The 17,128-nt window shown below is 39.5% G+C and overlaps 1 protein-coding gene across 1 annotated transcript; it reads right to left on the bottom strand.

The window, feature by feature from the left end:
• Positions 1-313: 313 nt before the first annotated feature.
• lmo4b (LIM domain only 4b) lies at positions 314-13,188 on the bottom strand. The gene is made up of 5 exons (XM_067373623.1): positions 12,849-13,188; positions 10,620-10,860; positions 4,852-4,948; positions 4,356-4,511; positions 314-1,206 (listed from the first exon to the last, which is right to left on the bottom strand). The coding sequence occupies exons 2-5, from the start codon at positions 10,853-10,855 to the stop codon at positions 1,198-1,200; spliced, it is 498 nt and encodes a 165-aa protein (XP_067229724.1). The 5' UTR covers positions 10,856-10,860; positions 12,849-13,188; the 3' UTR covers positions 314-1,197.
• Between the last annotated feature and the right edge of the window lie 3,940 nt (positions 13,189-17,128).

The raw sequence follows: 17,128 nt of genomic DNA on the forward strand, positions 1-17,128 counted from the left end.
TCAGGAGAAACTCAGCAAGATGAATTACTGCAATCATACAAATCCTTTGGTCTCCTGATGGAAAACTGGATGTAGAGAGTGTTCTTTCAGATACTGTACATAATTCATATTGAGTGACTGAGTGACAAGAACACCTGTGAGAGATTTAGAACTAACCCAATGTAAATACACATACTTCATTGAGCATAAAAACAAACTTTTCACATGAGGACTTTCACTTCGGCTGCCAGCCAGATTTCATATGAAGACACAGAAATGCAGTGAAAGATTTAAATAGGATTAAAAAAGGGATGTTTTTAATCTCATTTTTTTTTATTAATTAAATACACCATATTGGAGCAAATGTCTCTGAAAATATCACAAATAGATTTCTCTCTCATTCTGCATTTATAGGTTGACAGCTATGAGCTTCATTTTTTGTTTGTTGCGTGATTTCGGGTTGAGGGAAAGGGAACAGGGTTAGCTGCTGTGTAGTATGTACGGTAGCCACAATGGGACAAAAACATTTACATGCATACATACTGTACATGGTAGTTTTACAAATACACCAAGAGTGTTCATGATTTGATTTCCACAAAAAAGCCACGGATACTTCTTTGAACCCAGTCTTCAGGATTTTTATATCATCCGAAATGAAACACATTCCCTTTACAACATCTAAAATATAGAAAGAGAAGATACCATGTTGTGAAGAAAAGGAGAATAGACAAGGTAGGACAAAAATATAAAGGAAAAAACAAAGTCAGTATTCCCCCACTAAATTTTCAAACAAGTGTTATGAAAGCAGATTCAAAAAACGCTGCAGTGGATCAGCTTCATTTGTCATTTTAATTTCACCCTTCTGTCTCTTTTTACCCAAAAACAACATCCTCCGGCTGGTCTCTCTCTCTGTGTGTCAGTCTTTGAGTCCCTCAGGATCAGAGGTCTCGCCTGGGTCAGTTCATGGAGTCCTCAGTATTCCGCCTCATGGGTATTTTCCATCCATGATTCAGGAGTTTGGAGTAAAGGGCTGTGAAAGGGGAGACTCTGGCTATTGCAGGTCAAGGTGGAGCTCAAGCCTGAGTTTGGAGCTCTGGTTCAAAGTAGCGGAGCTTTGAGGAAAGGAGTGGGATGGGGTCCAATCCAAAAGGTCTTTTGTGACAATGAGCGAGGGGCTGAAATGAAGGCACACATCCTGCTTTGAGCAACGCCTACGTCCTAACACACCTGAAGGACAAAGAGAGAGAGAGTAAGAGACCTGTTAGACACACTTAAACGGGGGGAAAAAAAAATCTGAGGAAATTACAACCATTAAATGGGTCAATGACACATTTTGTCAAAGAAAAAAAGGAAACGGAAAAAGTGCCAAGCTCTTAGAAATGTATTCATTTTTACACTATTTTCCTATATACCTTGAATACATTTGTGTCTATTAATAATAATAAATAATAATTTTCTAAAAAAAAAAAAAAAAAAATTATATATATATATATATATATATATATATATATAATTATTTTTTTTTAGTTTATTTTACCAACCTTAATATAATAAAAATATATTCTCACTTGCCATGTCATAAAATGTCAAATTATCTGATATTTTAAGAGACTTATTGTCCTTGACACATAGTAATGAAGGTATGCATGGGTCCTCTCTATGATATCATTTCCTGGGTTTATTTATTTAGTTTTGCTTTTTTCAATGTTGGTCATGTCACTGACCTAAATTAAGTAAATGATTATTTTTACCCGATCTCAAGGCAATTCGTATGTATTTTACGAGGTGGCTAATTCGTACGGCCTCACTCGTACGAATAGTAATGTTTTACTAAATCGTACGTATTTTACGAGTTGCCAAATTCATTTGAAATGACCTACCCCTAGCACCGCCCCTAAACCTACCCGTCACTGGGGTTCAGACAAATTGTAGAAATTCGTAAGGTCGTACGAATTTGTACGAATTAGCCACCTCGTAAAATACGTATGAATTGGTCGTGAGATAGCATTGATTATTTTGCTGTAAAACAATGGTCAGCAAGTTTGGAAAATTAAATTAAATTTTCAAAAAATATCTATATTTCTTTTTTAAAATGACATAATCAGTCTTACAACTTGTCTGAAATTATATAAAATAGCTTTCAATAGAGTCATAAAAACTGCATGTCCTCTTAAAGAACATACTCCATTTCTTTTGTCAAATGAAGACCGCCAGCTCTGCTAAAGCCCCCCTGCTTAACTTATTGATCAGTAAGGCTTTTAAATCCATCTGCTGCCCTATTTCCTCTGCATTTTAAGTGCATATTGTAAAGTTAGTCTCTTTTTGTCTCATTTTTAACAATGATGTGCCACAGTCCCTAGAGTGCTAAGTTCTTGCGCAGCTGAGACAATTATCCCGATATCTAAGTGCCAGGGTTCTGCTTTCACAGACAGTCATGGCAAACTTTGTCCCCCCTAACATTCTCCTTTTCTTTTGTTTTTTAAACATTCTAGGGGGGCAATTTGCTTTTCCCGTCTTACCTCAAGTTACTAAGGGGTTTCAGGCTACTGTAATAGTAATTGCAAGCCCCCCACGCCACCCCACATTGGAGGGCTAATTAAAGAGACGGAGGCTGTGAAGGTTTGGATCCCCTGGGTTCAGGCTCAGCATGAGAAAGGTAATTTGTCTGTCCTGAACAAAGAGATTAGGGAGAAGCCAGGGAGCTACTTAATAAATGAGCATCAAATGTCCTCAGCCGTGGACACAGACAGCACCAATTATGTCACCATGAAATTGCACATAATAAAAACAATGGCTGCCGGACGAGGCCTCCTATCTGTCTAGGGAAGCGTTCATTCGGTTCTCTCTCGCACGTGCGTGTGCTATTCTGTACTGGCTTGTTTCGGTTCTCAGCTCATTTCTATGGGTTTGGAGAAGCAGGAGAATTACACAAACTGCTAAATTTGAGCAGAGAATATGCACAGCAATATCATAAATTACAGTGTATCTTCACTGCAGCGGTGAACGGCTAAGCTAAGTTTCTTAATAATGATTCAAATCTATCTGTACCAAACGAAAACACGACTGTTTAAGTATCTCCTAAGGACATGTGGACCTTCTCTATTCCTGCTGGTGAAGAGGGGCATCTGGGTGTATTTAAGAACTCTCTCTCCGCTATAATTAAAGCAGCGAGGCCAATATTCAGATTGCATTTTAGCATTAATAATTCAGCTGTTTTCACTACAATTGATGTCGGCACATAAATAAACAATGAGGCCTCATATTTACACAGTGGCAGCCGCCGAGCGAGAGCAGGGAAGAGGAAGGAGAAGGAATGGAAGGATGGGGGCTTAAACAGACATTTAAAATTAAGCTTGATAATGCAAAGGCTTTCAATTTGAAACTCAAGATGCTCTTGGAGCTAATTTGTAAAAGTGACGATGCCTTAAAAGGCCTCTACACAGAACACTGAGCTTAATGGAGCTCTTTCCCTGCTCGCTACAGCTCTCCTCAAACTATTTTTTTCCTGTTGAAGGTGAAATAAATGTTCACTAGGAGACTCGACAACTGTCCGATCTCTCCCGTACGAGCCCCCACATCCCTGTTGTCTCCATATCAATACTGATTATGTGTCACTGAGCCGTTATTTTCAGTGCTGCCGAGTGATACAATCGGCTGGTGGCTGACTACACAATGAAGTCTTATTGCAGACGGTCCCAAAGGCGAGAAGTGGAATTAGGTAAATAATTTGCCTGCTTGGCGTCTGTTTTTGTTTATTTAAAGCTTGCTGTGCAGCGTCGGAGGAGCAAATATTCAGACAGAACTGTGGAGTTTAAAACACAGACGGGGAAAATGGGACAGAATGTTTGACGCCAGCTAGCTTTTGTCTTATTTTAAGTCTTGTTGTAAAACCAAACCTAGGAAAGGAAAACACACCGTTTGTTGTTTCTTTAAGGAGCAAAGTGATGTTGTCTGTTAAATTAATATTTGTGTCAACAGGATTTTACATGTTTTACATCTTGTGGAACACTGCAAATATACATAATCAGTATTGAATACGAATGTGTCAGGGTTATCATTTTCACCTGTCCTGTAACTAAAAAGCTTGCGTTTGCTGTGATCTCACTTCAGCAAGTTAACAATAATTGTGATAAAGCTTTCAGCCAGGATGAATTACTGGCTGACCTGACTATGGGTTAGGAGCTCAGCATTATAAATGCTGCCATTTAACTTCCTGTTCCTTAAAACTATAATATGTAAATAAAATGAAATAAGAAGCAATAATTGTGATAAGTGACTGACTGAATGGTGTTTGAATACGAGTCTACATATATGGTCCTGAACCTGAGAGGAATCTAAGTGGGACACTTTGATAGCAGAAAGATAGCAGCTCTCACTTTCTGGTCAGGCAGTAGAGGGTTAGTCTGCAGTGAACTCAAATGGCCGTTGATGAGTGCTGTGGGTCTGTCGTGTTCGCAGAACAAGCTGCCGTTGATGTAGTGAAACCGGTCACCAGGGACCAGTCGGTTCCGGCAGGTGGAACATGTGAAACACTGCAGGAGAAAATAAAAGGAAAAGACTCCATTACCCACAATCCTCAGCACATTACCTGCATTAGATCTCTGATCAATCTCAGGAAAGGTTAAATCATTATCTAATTAATTGTATTAATTTCTCATTATCTCTTCTTAAGATTCTAGATGGGCACTTGATACTGCTAAAAATACTGACTAAAATACAATAATTTTGGTATCAATAATAGGCTAAAAAAACCTCTTTATATAGAACACCATGAAACAATCATTGAAACACAGACACTATGGAGTTGTGAAAGGATTCTGTAGTGCAATGGAGCATTTAATTTTAGAGCAGCAGTGGTCACTTAAAGATTACCTTGAGATGGTACACGTTTCCCTGTGCCCTCATAACCAGTTCACTGGCTGGGATGGACTGACCACATGCGCTGCACGCCCCGCTGTTCCCAAATAACCTGTGAAAAGAAACAGACATGTCAGCATTGTCGAAACAAGAGAGAAAAATGTAAGACTGAATCTGTTTTAGGCTAAACCTAAATCAAAACACTGTGAATGTTATAGCATGACAGAAATTACCATCAGTGAAAAGTGGCATAAAATTTCATGAACAAAAATAAAAAATGATTAACTAAGAAAAAATGTATTCATTAAGAGAAAAAAGGTAATTACGTGGAGAAAGACAAACATTACTGCCACAAGTGAAGTGCATACAAGTGAACAATATAAATCTGCAGCATTTATTAATAGTCACATTTATCAATACATTTTTAAAATCCTAAGTTGTATTTTTAAGTGTTTCAATTTTTATATATATATATATATATATATATATATGACAATTGTCATTAGTCACATTTTTTATGAAAGTATTCGCTGAAAGTATTAATTTATAAAAAAAAATAAAAAATAATACAGACCTCAAACTTTTGAACGGTAGTGTATTGTGAGTTACTTTATAATCTGTAATTGTAAAAAGGGCTATAAATAAAGGTGACTTGACTTGACTAAAATGCTTTATAGTATTTTTTTTTTTTTTTGTCCTTATTTCGAGATTGACAGCTGTAGACGCCATCTAGTTTCATTGTATGGAAGAGAGCAGCGTGAGCATTTTTCAAAACTTCCTTTTGTGTTCCACAGTTGAAAGTCATATGGGTCATATTTAGAACAACATTTAGGGCGAGTATATGAAAAAAACATCAAATTACTGTTGACTGATATTTGAAATAAAACACACAGGAGATGCATAACACATGCTCCTTATTAACACATCAACACTAATGAATACTTCTGTGTGCATCAAAGAGGTTTGTTAACCTGTTTGGCCTTGTTTTACTGTAACAATGAAATCCTTGCAAGAACAGGTTAAATCATTTCAATCTTGTACCCAGGCCTCTTTTCTCCCTCTCTCTCAAACACACACGCAGAACAAATTACATCTTCAATATTCTGATGTAGGAAAAATAAAATCATAGTAATATCAGCAAACCAAATGAAAAAATCCTGCATCCTGTCCTCCAAAAGCCTCTGCCACTGGGACTAAGTATTACCTTTGGTGTTCATTTTTTGCAACCTAATAATAACCTAGAACATAAGCAATCAGGGCCTAAGAATATTTGATTGTACATCTAGGCAGAGACACAGCGCTTTTGCCATTAGGACTCAAGCGAGTGCTCAGTCACCGCCGCCTTTCCATTAGAAACCCTCGGCTACCCGGGTTGATATATAATGTGCATGGGTTAACCTTTTCAATCATGGTGTCAACACTTTAGATTTGCTTCTGCTCATCTCTTTCGTCTCTAACCTTCCCTCTCTCTCTCTCTCTCTCTCTCTCAGTCTCTTGATAATGAAATGCTTGCTCCTGCTTCCTTTCTATCTGCCTTCTGAGTCCACAATTTAGATTACTTCATCTTGCCGAGCAACAAACTGAATGAAATTTCGATTTGAGCAGAAAGTAATTTACTGGGATCTGGACCCATTTGTCATCATATCTCACTGGCTGTTTGCTCTATCACTGCACTTTTCCTATGCAATCAAATAAGACCACAGCATCTGACAAGCTCCAGAGAGAGAGAGAGAGAGAGAGAGAGGGAGGGAAATATGAGGAAGGAAGCAAGAAAGAAAGAGACTGTTAAAAGGATAGAGGGAGAGAAATGGGGAAAGGCCAAAAAAGGATAGAGAGGAAAGGGATGAAGAAAACGTCGCGAGCATGTTCCACGTGTACACGGTTACAGATTCAAGGATGATTTCGCCCATCAAAATACTTTCAACTCATAAACCGATAATGTGCTTTGTGTAGAAGCCGATATAGCATTCACGACACACATGTATGCATTCCGACATTGAAACAGCTGTAATCTATGACGTTTTGCATATGCATGTGCCGTTTATTAAGGGCACTACACGACGAGCTAGTGAAGCTTTAAGTTTCTCTACAGCGCCGGTTGTAGAGTGAGGGTGGGGGGGAGGGGAAAACAAATTTGGCTGTGGCATCGATTGGAGCAGCTCAATCAAAACTCAATTTCAAACGTAATTAGCTGTAGGCTTGTGACAACAGCATGGCTTCAATGGCGTCGATGGGCCAGTCATGCTAGGCAAATGTCAGGGGGGAAGGTCTTTAAACGCTGCAGTTTGATTCACCTGTAAAATGACATCTTCCCCCGGCCTTGAGAAAGCAATCTGCCGAGCCGCGACGTGTGCTTGATTCGACAATCCCAGAGCGTTCGCACCTAAATACGCTTACAAGTACGCATTATTTAGGATCCGGGCTCAGAGTGTGCGCTCCTTTTAATTGCCCCATTGTCTTTGAGAGAAAAACCGTAAAGAATCTCCAGGCAACCTTTTTATTTTCTTGCTGCTCTATACGTAACGTAGCAGGTTAATTATTTGAGCAGGGAATGGCTGCTGATAGCATTTGATTTAAAGGCCTGAAGGCTTTAGGTGCTCAATTAAGTTGCTATCAGTCTGCTCCTCACCTCTAATGGTCTCTTTCTCCATTGAACTCTGGTGCTGACGAGGGGAACATAGGGGAGCGATATCACGGGTCACCATAATTAAAGCCAAGGGACTCTTTAATTGCAATGACACCACCAGTTTTGGCTTCCTTCTCCTCAAATCAGCCTCTCCTTTGTTGTTTTCTCACTTTCTAGGTATTCAGGTCCTTGATCAATCAGAGGAGGAGGATTTTGTCAGCGAAACATCGCGGAATGCTGATTTATTGACTTGCTCAGTCTTGGAGCAGGCGGAATAAAGAAGGGCTACAATCTACGACTGTCTTTCATTACGAAAGCAAGACAAGAAATCTGTCTGCGCTCCATAGGCGATGTCTAGAGGATTTAATTTGGATACCAACTGTGAGGTAAAATACAACCTAGCAGGGCTGTTCTGGGCCATCTGGCAGAAGCTCGGCCTCTTAAGCGGAACCTTTTGAGTGGAGTGATGTAAGTTGGTACAACAATGATTTCTGCAACACAGTCCATTATAAAAATGCCTCTCAACATTAGCAGCCAAAGCACCTTAAAAGCACCGGGCCATATTGATACTTAAGCAGGGCTTTGCATAATGGCAATGTTACATTAGGGAGAGAGGGTGAGAGAGAGACAGAGAGAAGGTGGGTGGGGTGGAAGGGTAGGGTAGGAGGAGATTTCACGGCAAAGAGAGCGGGCGGAGGGGGCTGAAAGCAGCCAAATGACACTCGGTTAATTCAGAGTAACAGATCTAGTCCCAAGTGGATTGAAGGCCTTGAATTAATTCTGTTATGACAAATCAAGATAAACGTTTCCCCTAAATTGCATGCGATTTAATTAATTTCTGAGATCCAAGTATTTCCTGGCTTAATAGTTCACATGCTCCCGTGCTGTCATAGTGCTTGAGTGGGCAGACTTCAAAGTGATATTAAATAACCAACTATTAGATTTACCTAGCACGTTCTATTGGAAAAGTGCCATTTAATTACCTGGCTCTATTCAATTAAAAGGACAGCGTTTTCCCCCCCAACCTAACGGTCACATGATTGCTCACTCCCCAAATTAATTCTCTCTCTCTCTCTCTGTTCTCTCCAGCTCACGCAAATATCAGCCATGGCTTAAGGACAACATGATTTCAAACGAGTCCCTCCTGCTTCTCTGGGGCTAAAACTGCTGAAATCTACAACTCACGCCGGTTGCCCTTGTGCTTGGCATTGGTGGCCTCGAGCTGAGTGGTATCAGAAGCCTATCATCCCATGTCATTTCCCCCCCCATCTGCCATTAGGGAAAATGGGATGCGTTTTCACTCGCGCCATACCAATCAATCGCTAAGCCTTTTTGCATCAGTGGTATTAATATAATTCTGGATATGTAACTTCATTATTTACACAGCAAGGGCAATTTAATAATCCATTACAAAAATAAGGGAGGCCCCTTTAAAATCCCCTAAGGGGACTGGCCTTCGCAATAATCCCCTCTTCTCTCTCGCTCTCTCTCTCTCTCTCTCTTGCTCTCCAGCTCTCTCAAAAGCCAATTTGGTTAATTAAATGTTTTGTTTGCAATGTGGCTCTCATTCATTTCGGACACGTCATTGGAAGCGGATAGGAGCCAGGCACTAGATCTCATTAGATAAAACCCATCAGGACTAAAGGAAAATGGAGGGGGACTCTAATTAAAGCTTTTAATTGTGTGGACTCACTGTCAGATGTTATTTTTCCCCTCTCTCTTATCTCTCCTCAGATCACAGGCTCGCGCGAGCTGCGTTTTAGCTCCGTTCTCCCGCCCGACGCGCTCTCATTACAAGGAGAAAGGTGTAGCTACTTTTCCCTCCCTGCTCGTTTTAATTAGGCTCACAGGCCCGATTCTAGCAGCGAGTCTTGTAGACTTGATCCCTTCAGATCAGGTGGAGTGGAAAGAGTGAAGGCACTCTTCACATTTGGACTGGTCGTCTCAGGTTTGCTCTGGTTGACACCTGTTGTTCCAGCCTGCAGGCAGCAGTGTCAGTGCGAGGCTTCGCTGAATTATCCAGGGCGAAGCGCATGCCAAGGTAAATACTCACTAATGACTGTACTTCTGCCAAAAAACACTCTTTCTGGTGGGAATATATCATGGATACTTCATTTTAAGAATTAACTTTTAAATTGGCCTTCCTGTTTTAATAAGAAAAATTATAGGCATTCCATTATCAAAGTCACTCACACTGTTTTTCCACTCTTCAAAACCAAAGAAATAATCCAGGAAGGCTTCAAACTTCTCAATGTGAGAAGTTCTCTTAGGGTTTTCACTTTGCCCTTGCAGAGGTCACAGTGTTGAAGGATCAGCCTGTCAAATCAGGCCATCCACATCAGCTGAGTGAGACTGCCGGGCCGTCACCCAGCCACCGCTTTGGGTGTCAGACTTACTTGCATAAATATTTAAAAAGGGTCTTTTTGCTAATTAAATGGTCTCTTTGTGATCAACAAAACATGGCAGAGAGGATGTGAAAACTCTTTTAAATTCCTGCAGAGTCGAAGGTCAGCTCTGCCTTACCAATGGAGTTTTCTAGCATCTCGTAAAGCAAACACACACACGGCCCAAGCAGCGCAGCTCCTTTTGCTTAAGGATGAAATATGGCGAGAGCCACAGACTTGCAGATGTTCTGGAGAAAGAATCTCCTTCGTCTTCTGCTCTGTCAACATGTCAGTGGCTTGACCTCTTTTTTAAGAGTGTCCCGTTGAGGGTTTAACCAGCGCGCTTTAACGAGGGCCGCTGACGGCACAATCTGAGACACATGTTCTCAATGGAAAATACGCTCTGCTCCGTGAGAAGCTTGATGGCTTGTAACTTTTTCCTTAATATCTTTTTTTCTTGACAACCATCACTTCATCTAATCATTACATGCCTAATGTCATTTCATGTGGTCGCTGGACTGTCATAATGTCCAGATGTATGAACTATCTGAAGTTTGGCTTCAAAGACCATGAAAAAGCAGCCGAGCAAAACTAAGCTATCCTCAAAAGATCAGAACACATTACCGTTTAAAATTAATTTCACAAGCGCATCAGAAATCTGAAGAAACTTGAGAGAATGCCCTTTATGAACACAAAAAGACCTCAGTGCTGACCCGGTCTTCAAACACATGAATGTGGTTGTGATTGGGACTTCAATAATAAATGTGTCTAACCTGATGTAGTCGTTTCTACATAGGATCATGCCACTCTTGGTGTAGCAGGATGTGCCGATCTCTCCGAGCTGTGCCTGGCAGCAGGAGCATTTCAGACAACGGCTGTGCCAATAACTGTCCATGGCATACAGGAGAAAGCGATCGGCAATCTTTCCCCCACAGCCCGCGCAGCGCTTCCACGACAGAGATCCCGCTCCAACAGGTGGGGGCTGGGCACTTCCTCCAGGGTTCACCATTGTGTCTGCAGAAACATAAAGAGAGAGAAAGGAGACATGGTTAGAGCAGAGTAGTCAGTCAAGAGTTTTTAAATATGTGTGGCTATAGGATATCATGAAAATAATAAAGAAAGAAAAAAAAAACTTTTTTTTTTTCTTCAAAGCTTTTCTGCACAATTTTCTTTCCTACAAAAAATATTTAACTATAAACCATTTTTAAAAAATACACCAAAAAAAGTATTCAGATACCATCAGCATTACTTAAATCCATATATCTTGCAAAGTCACTCATGACTGTCAGTTTCTGACAGAAGTTTTGTCATTGCAATATCTAAAACACCTGGAGCCTGAACAGTGACCCACAACACTGCATGTTTTCAGAGGCACGCTTCCTAAAAGCTCTTTTGAAATAATTGAAATGCATACAATGCCTGCAAGCAAGTCTGAGAATTGTTTTAAGTGGCAGGCTGTCCTTGATCTTTATCTAAGTGCTGAAGTCAGCTCTTTGGTCCATTTGTGATAAATGTCTGTTCGCTGATAACATTAAAGTCGCTGGAACAATTAAAGAGGCGCTGGCTTTTGTTAGGTTGTCTACATTGCTTTTAAACTACATTTACCTGAACCTTCATGTGTGTGTATGTGTGTGTGTGTGTGTGTGTGTGTGTGAGTGAGAGAGAGAGAGAGAGAGAAACCCAAGTGCTACTGTGGCCAAGAACTGGAGCAGTTAATTGGGGAACCCTTGAAGTTGTATGATCCATTCAGAGGTCGACATATTCCACTCGCTTTCACTAAGGTTATCAGATGACGGATTTCCAGCCAACATCATGAAGAACATTCAGCAGCGTTCGCTTTGGGGACTGGTCACTGCCGCGTGAAATTACCCCCAGTATGTTGGATCATTCAGCATATGCAAGAATCAGTTAATGCCGGCCTACAGAAATATCCGCCTCTGACAGAAATCACATTAACAACGAATCCTCATTTATGATTGCAGTTCTGTACTTTGGTCTGTTGATCCATCAGTACCGCATGCGTGCACTTCTGCTCCATCCTTCCACTAATACATCTGAAATTTTAATCTTTCCCAGGTTTCATAAGGAGGACCGCTGGACCGAAGTGGGAAAGATTAAAATTTAAGATATATTCGTGGAAGGCTGTAAGCCAAATCTTTGTTGAAAGGTAATTAGAGGAGAAGAGAGAGGCGGGGGGTAGAAAACATTGCACTGAGAGAGGGAGAGAGGCATTCAGTAACCCCATTAGTGGAGGCTCTTAGGGACAAGCAATACCTTAGTGCTGATTAAATCTAAAGGGAGATGAATCAGAGACCGAAAGTGACTCCCCCAGATAAATAAGATCGGACCATCGTCAAGTTTCATTCCCAGTAAGAGGGAAGAGGGGAGATTTGAAGAGAGGGAGGGGGTGGCTTTTAAGTCAAATGGGCAAACTCGAGTAATTACACGGACAGGCAATTTAAGCGAGGGGATGTGCAGAAATATAAAACAGATCAGCAACCCATGGCCAGTAATACAGATCGCAGTGCTGGAGCCTAAATACAGCTGCTGCTTTTACAATGCGCAAGGCACAGCAAAAGATGCAGAACTGCACTTATGTTATGGAGCATGTTGTTGATCATGTGTACAGCACGCGCGCACTTCTTATGCATTAATATGATATTATAAACTCGAAACGCGTGGAATTTCCATCGAGCTTATATCTAAATGTCTGGTCTTTATATGAGTAAACACACAAGAGCAACGTTCATGTCCACTACACTACATTACAATCTCTAGTTATATTTGTTACGCGTGTGACATGCAACACAAATAGCGCAAAAAAAGAAAAAAAGTTCAAAAAAAAAAAAAATGACATTTTTTATGCTTACAAATGTATACGTTCTAATACTAATCTGCAACATTGTGTCGCTCCATAACAAATGTGTCTCCCTCTCGCGACATTATGAATTTACTATTATTCATAAAACAAAACATGAATTGTTGTAGAGTACTGTACTTACCTCTTTGAAATGTAATGATTGAATGGTTGGTGAGAAATGTACAGCAGTCTGTTTTCTCTGTAGACAATAAAATTAACGCGAACAGTCCAAAAAACTCACACACGGAGCGCGTGCATGAATACTTCTCACTGCCGTGAAAGAGTCAAGGAAATGGAGTTTTCAGATTGTATTTCCACTGTTGCCGTCACCTTTTTTCAAATGTTCTGGTTATCACTGGAAAGATTAGCGGCTGTTTTGTTAAACGAGCGTTCGGGAATGTCTTCAGTTATTTCCATAGATGAAGCGAACGCCTCTGTTTGCAACTGTCCTCTCGCGCTGATGTCTCGCCGTTGCTTGTCGCTTGTGCTCTACATGTGTCAGTGACAGAAAAAAGCCCAGAGTAAACCTCATCTCACATGATGACGTCAATCAGCCTGCAGCCAATCAGAACGCACTCCATTCAAGCGGAATGACAAGTTCAGCCAATCAGGAGAAGTCGAGATTGACTTAGACACACACTGTTCAAAGGAGGAAAGATTGCGGTTGAGTGGGCTCTGTCTGCTTTTTGGGGTTGGATAGGGCACTGGTTCTCAAGCGGGATGGTCGGGACCCACTAGGGGGCCTCAGTAAACTTCAAAGGGACTCTTAAACACGTACAATTATTAAAAAAGAAATAGTTATATTGAAATAATTTCACAAAAGCAAGAACTTTTCATAGCTTATCACATTACAACCATTGTCAATTGTTAACATAACTAAAATGTTTTTATTGGCAAATGCACTTTTTTCACTTTATTTACTCATGTTTTATTTCATTTAAACAGTTATATGCTATTGAGTAGTTTAAGTTATGATGAATGTCTGCAGAAACAAATTCTGCATCTGGATAACTTCTGCAGTATTCACATAACATATTTTTTACTTAGGGTATATGATATGTATTTAGTTTTCTTTAAAAAAAAAGAAATTTTGAGATGAATATTGAGCATCAATAATTATTTGTAATGTACAGAGAGCCCTTGTGTTTGTTATTTAAAAAGTTTGAAACAAGCTTTTGTTATACAAGAAAAATAATCATATAGGCTATGTATACATTGAAATATGACTGACAGTGGGGAGCCTGAGATTGAAAACCACTGATTTAAATGGCTCAAGCTGTGCATATAAAAATTATAAACAAGCAGTATAGAGTATTCTATTTATATATGTCTCCTGCAAAGTCAGACTATTTTTCTGTTCATATAATAAGAGGTTTTGCTGTTTGCTGCACTTGCTAACTTTTCCAGTGTTCATGTTTTCCCATATGAAAGAAACAGTTTTCTATCTGAATGCAAACTGCACAAAAGTCCATTTGGTTGCATGGACAAGGTGAAAATTCAGTATACTATCAGCCAAGGTCTTGTTTATGTTCCTTATTACAGTGGCGCCATCCACTGGTTCAAAGAAGAACTACAATAAAGGTTTTGTTAGTAATAGATTTATTATTATTATAATTATTGTTATTATTATTATTTTACTGAGAGTCAAAAAGGCTTGATGCACATAACCTGAATAAAATCTGAAAATAATCTATTAAATCATTAATTTAATTCACTGATGATGCTGACTAGTCACAAAAATATTCATAAGAGATTTAGAAACACCAACATCCACAATACTCTTCAACTAAAGCAAATGAGAGAAATGGCTGTTCATATAGTCCGTAGGCTGTATTCTCAGAGATTAATTATTTGCTATGGTAATTGCTCATGCAGGGTTGTTCATTGCTCACGTTCCTGAAAAAAAAAAGGAAAAAAAAGTGATTAAATGTTTGTCATTTCACAAATAAATAACCTGTAACCATGCAAATAGCTTCTTCTGCAAAAAGGCCTCAGTGAAACTGAATTTCTTTAATGTTTCCTTTCAAGTGCACATTAACTTGCCATGTATAAAAGAAATGCCATCTTATGCATTATTGTGCTCTGTCATGAAGACATGAACACATTCAATTAATGAAAAAATGACTGCTCTGCAGCGTTATAAAGATATCATTCATTTTTGAATAATAGTTTCCAATTGATTTTCAGTTGTCACTCTAGGAACTGTCTTTGTTCAATGCCCCAGCCTGAAGAAGTAGGAAGTGAAACGTTCTGTGATGTTCTACAGAGTTTCGCTGGGCAGCTAATCTTTACGAGACAAAACTGTGTAATTATGAGTTGCCTCTGGATTCATTAGTAAGATGTACATTGTGTAAAGAGTCTCCTATACCAGATACTAATGGTTTAATTGTCGTTGGTCCTGCCTGATTGCAGAGAGCAGTTTGATTTCCCTGCAGGAAAGGCAACTCTATTTCTCACAGGATTGGGCTCAATTCTCTCCAACAAGAACAATGAGCCAAAGATGGCAAAGAATGTATTTTCCACGAAGGAATAATTAATTTATCTCAACTATTAAAACTAGTGGGAAATTATGGGATGACTCTGAATGGGGGCCTCGGAGGAAAAGCTTTGTTTGTTCTTGGGCTGTTTTAATGAGCTTTTCACAAATGGCCAAGAAAAAAATACTTCTTTCTCTTCTCCTTTTGCAATATGATAGTCACACACAATAATGAGGAAGGGGTGCTTAGGGGATCCCATGAAAAAAGAGCAACACCAAGCCCCTTTTTCTGATCTCCCGATGTCCTATAGCATATCCTCAGCATCTATGTTGTGATTACAAACAGCGCAAATGGAAAAGAAACACACGGGCATAGAGCAACGGTGCTATTTACACAGCAGAGAGAGAGAGGGAGAGAGATGGTATAAAGTATCAATATCCCCACGGAGGGAGAGAAAGAGCTCATAATGAAGTTTGTGTCCTCTGGGGGAAACCAATTGAAGCCGGTAAGAGATATAGAGTATTCACCGTGATGCTTCATTTCAAATAAGAAATTTACCCCTCATGATATTGCATCATTATGCTGTTAAACTGAGTGGCTCTCCATCACGCAGCAATGGAAAAAGGCTGAAAAGGCCTTTAAGACATTTTAGATCCATAAAAACACAACATGATATGATTCAGGTATGATACAGGAACGGGAATAGGACGGAACACTGTGTTATCCCCATTCTAAGACAACATTCCCACACTCACAGCAGTCACAATGTAGCTGTGTCCGGGTCAAGGCCTTGCATTAATACAGAGATAATGGATTATTGATTTGTAAATACAAATGCCTTTTATAAAATGTTGCAGGGTAGTGGTTGAAAATTGATACTTTTCAGTGAATTTAGCATTGTAGCGTGGAGTTTCCAATCAGCAAACTGCCCTTCATTGAGGGCTGATCTATGGTCAAATGAAATGAAAAGTCAACTGGCTAGAAATAGTTTTTCAAATGTGAATTCAATGGTTCCTGAGGTCTCATATCATCTATGTGTTGCTAACCCTTCTCCATTTTCCATTACGAGCCTGGCGAGTGTACTTTACCCAGGTGAGTGGAACATGCCTGCAGCACCTAGATGGGTGGCGTGACACTGAGAAATATCGAATTGCATATTTCAAGACAGATTGTTTGTTCTATACAGTCATAAAGATGGAGAAAAAAATCTCAAAGTCATTTCTTTAATATGCTGTTATTGACTGCTTTGATCAATCTTGTGTCAGCAACGAGCAAGTAAGTGAGCTTAATTAAATATAAATCGATAATTCCTTAACAAATACCGCATGGACTCGAGAAACAGGCCCAGCAGAATTAATTGGGGAGCATTTGTGTAGCTAAACGTTTAGGAAACTTCATCAAGAATTCAGCTCTCCATCTTTGGTGAACATTTATACATTATGCATGTCATTTAAATGCAATTAGAGGTCCTAATATGTTAATCTCTTTAATTTATTTGGCAAAGCTTTTTTTGTAATTACATTGTTGTAAACAATGATAAAACTGTGTCCTCACGCAAGCAATTGGATAATTGGCTACTCACAACACATTTAGTAGATTAGACTAAAACTATTATACAATCATATCTGGGAAACTGGCTGTAAGATGCCCACTGTGTCTTAATTTCCAGTCATGGGTAGCTGATGTAATGGAGAAACACATACTTATGGCAGATTTGTAATGTAGTGTGTATGTTTTTTGTTTTGTTTTATTTGAACAGACAGGAAGGCCAGCTGGACTCAAATCTACATCTCCCATATGAGCACAACAGTTCAACATGTGTTGCTAACTGCCAGGTCAGAGCTCCAACATATTTTCCTTGTTTTAAATGGTATAAATAAAACGCTACTGTATTCTGCTAGATTTGTCAGAGAATATCAGAGACAGATGTTAGTTTTAAACCACA

This window comes from Chanodichthys erythropterus, chromosome 21 (assembly GCF_024489055.1).
Source record: "Chanodichthys erythropterus isolate Z2021 chromosome 21, ASM2448905v1, whole genome shotgun sequence".
NCBI lineage: Eukaryota > Metazoa > Chordata > Actinopteri > Cypriniformes > Xenocyprididae > Chanodichthys > Chanodichthys erythropterus.

Bases quoted from the DNA above. Each gene is read 5' to 3' on its own strand.
- lmo4b (XM_067373623.1), bottom strand. From the start codon at position 10,855: ATGGTGAACCCTGGAGGAAGTGCCCAGCCCCCACCTGTTGGAGCGGGA. The intron at 4,949-10,619 runs GTTAGACACATT...TTCTTTTCACAG, and splicing joins TGTAGAAACGACTACATCAG to GTTATTTGGGAACAGCGGGG. The intron at 4,512-4,851 runs GTAATCTTTAAG...TTTCTCCTGCAG, and splicing joins GAAACGTGTACCATCTCAAG to TGTTTCACATGTTCCACCTG.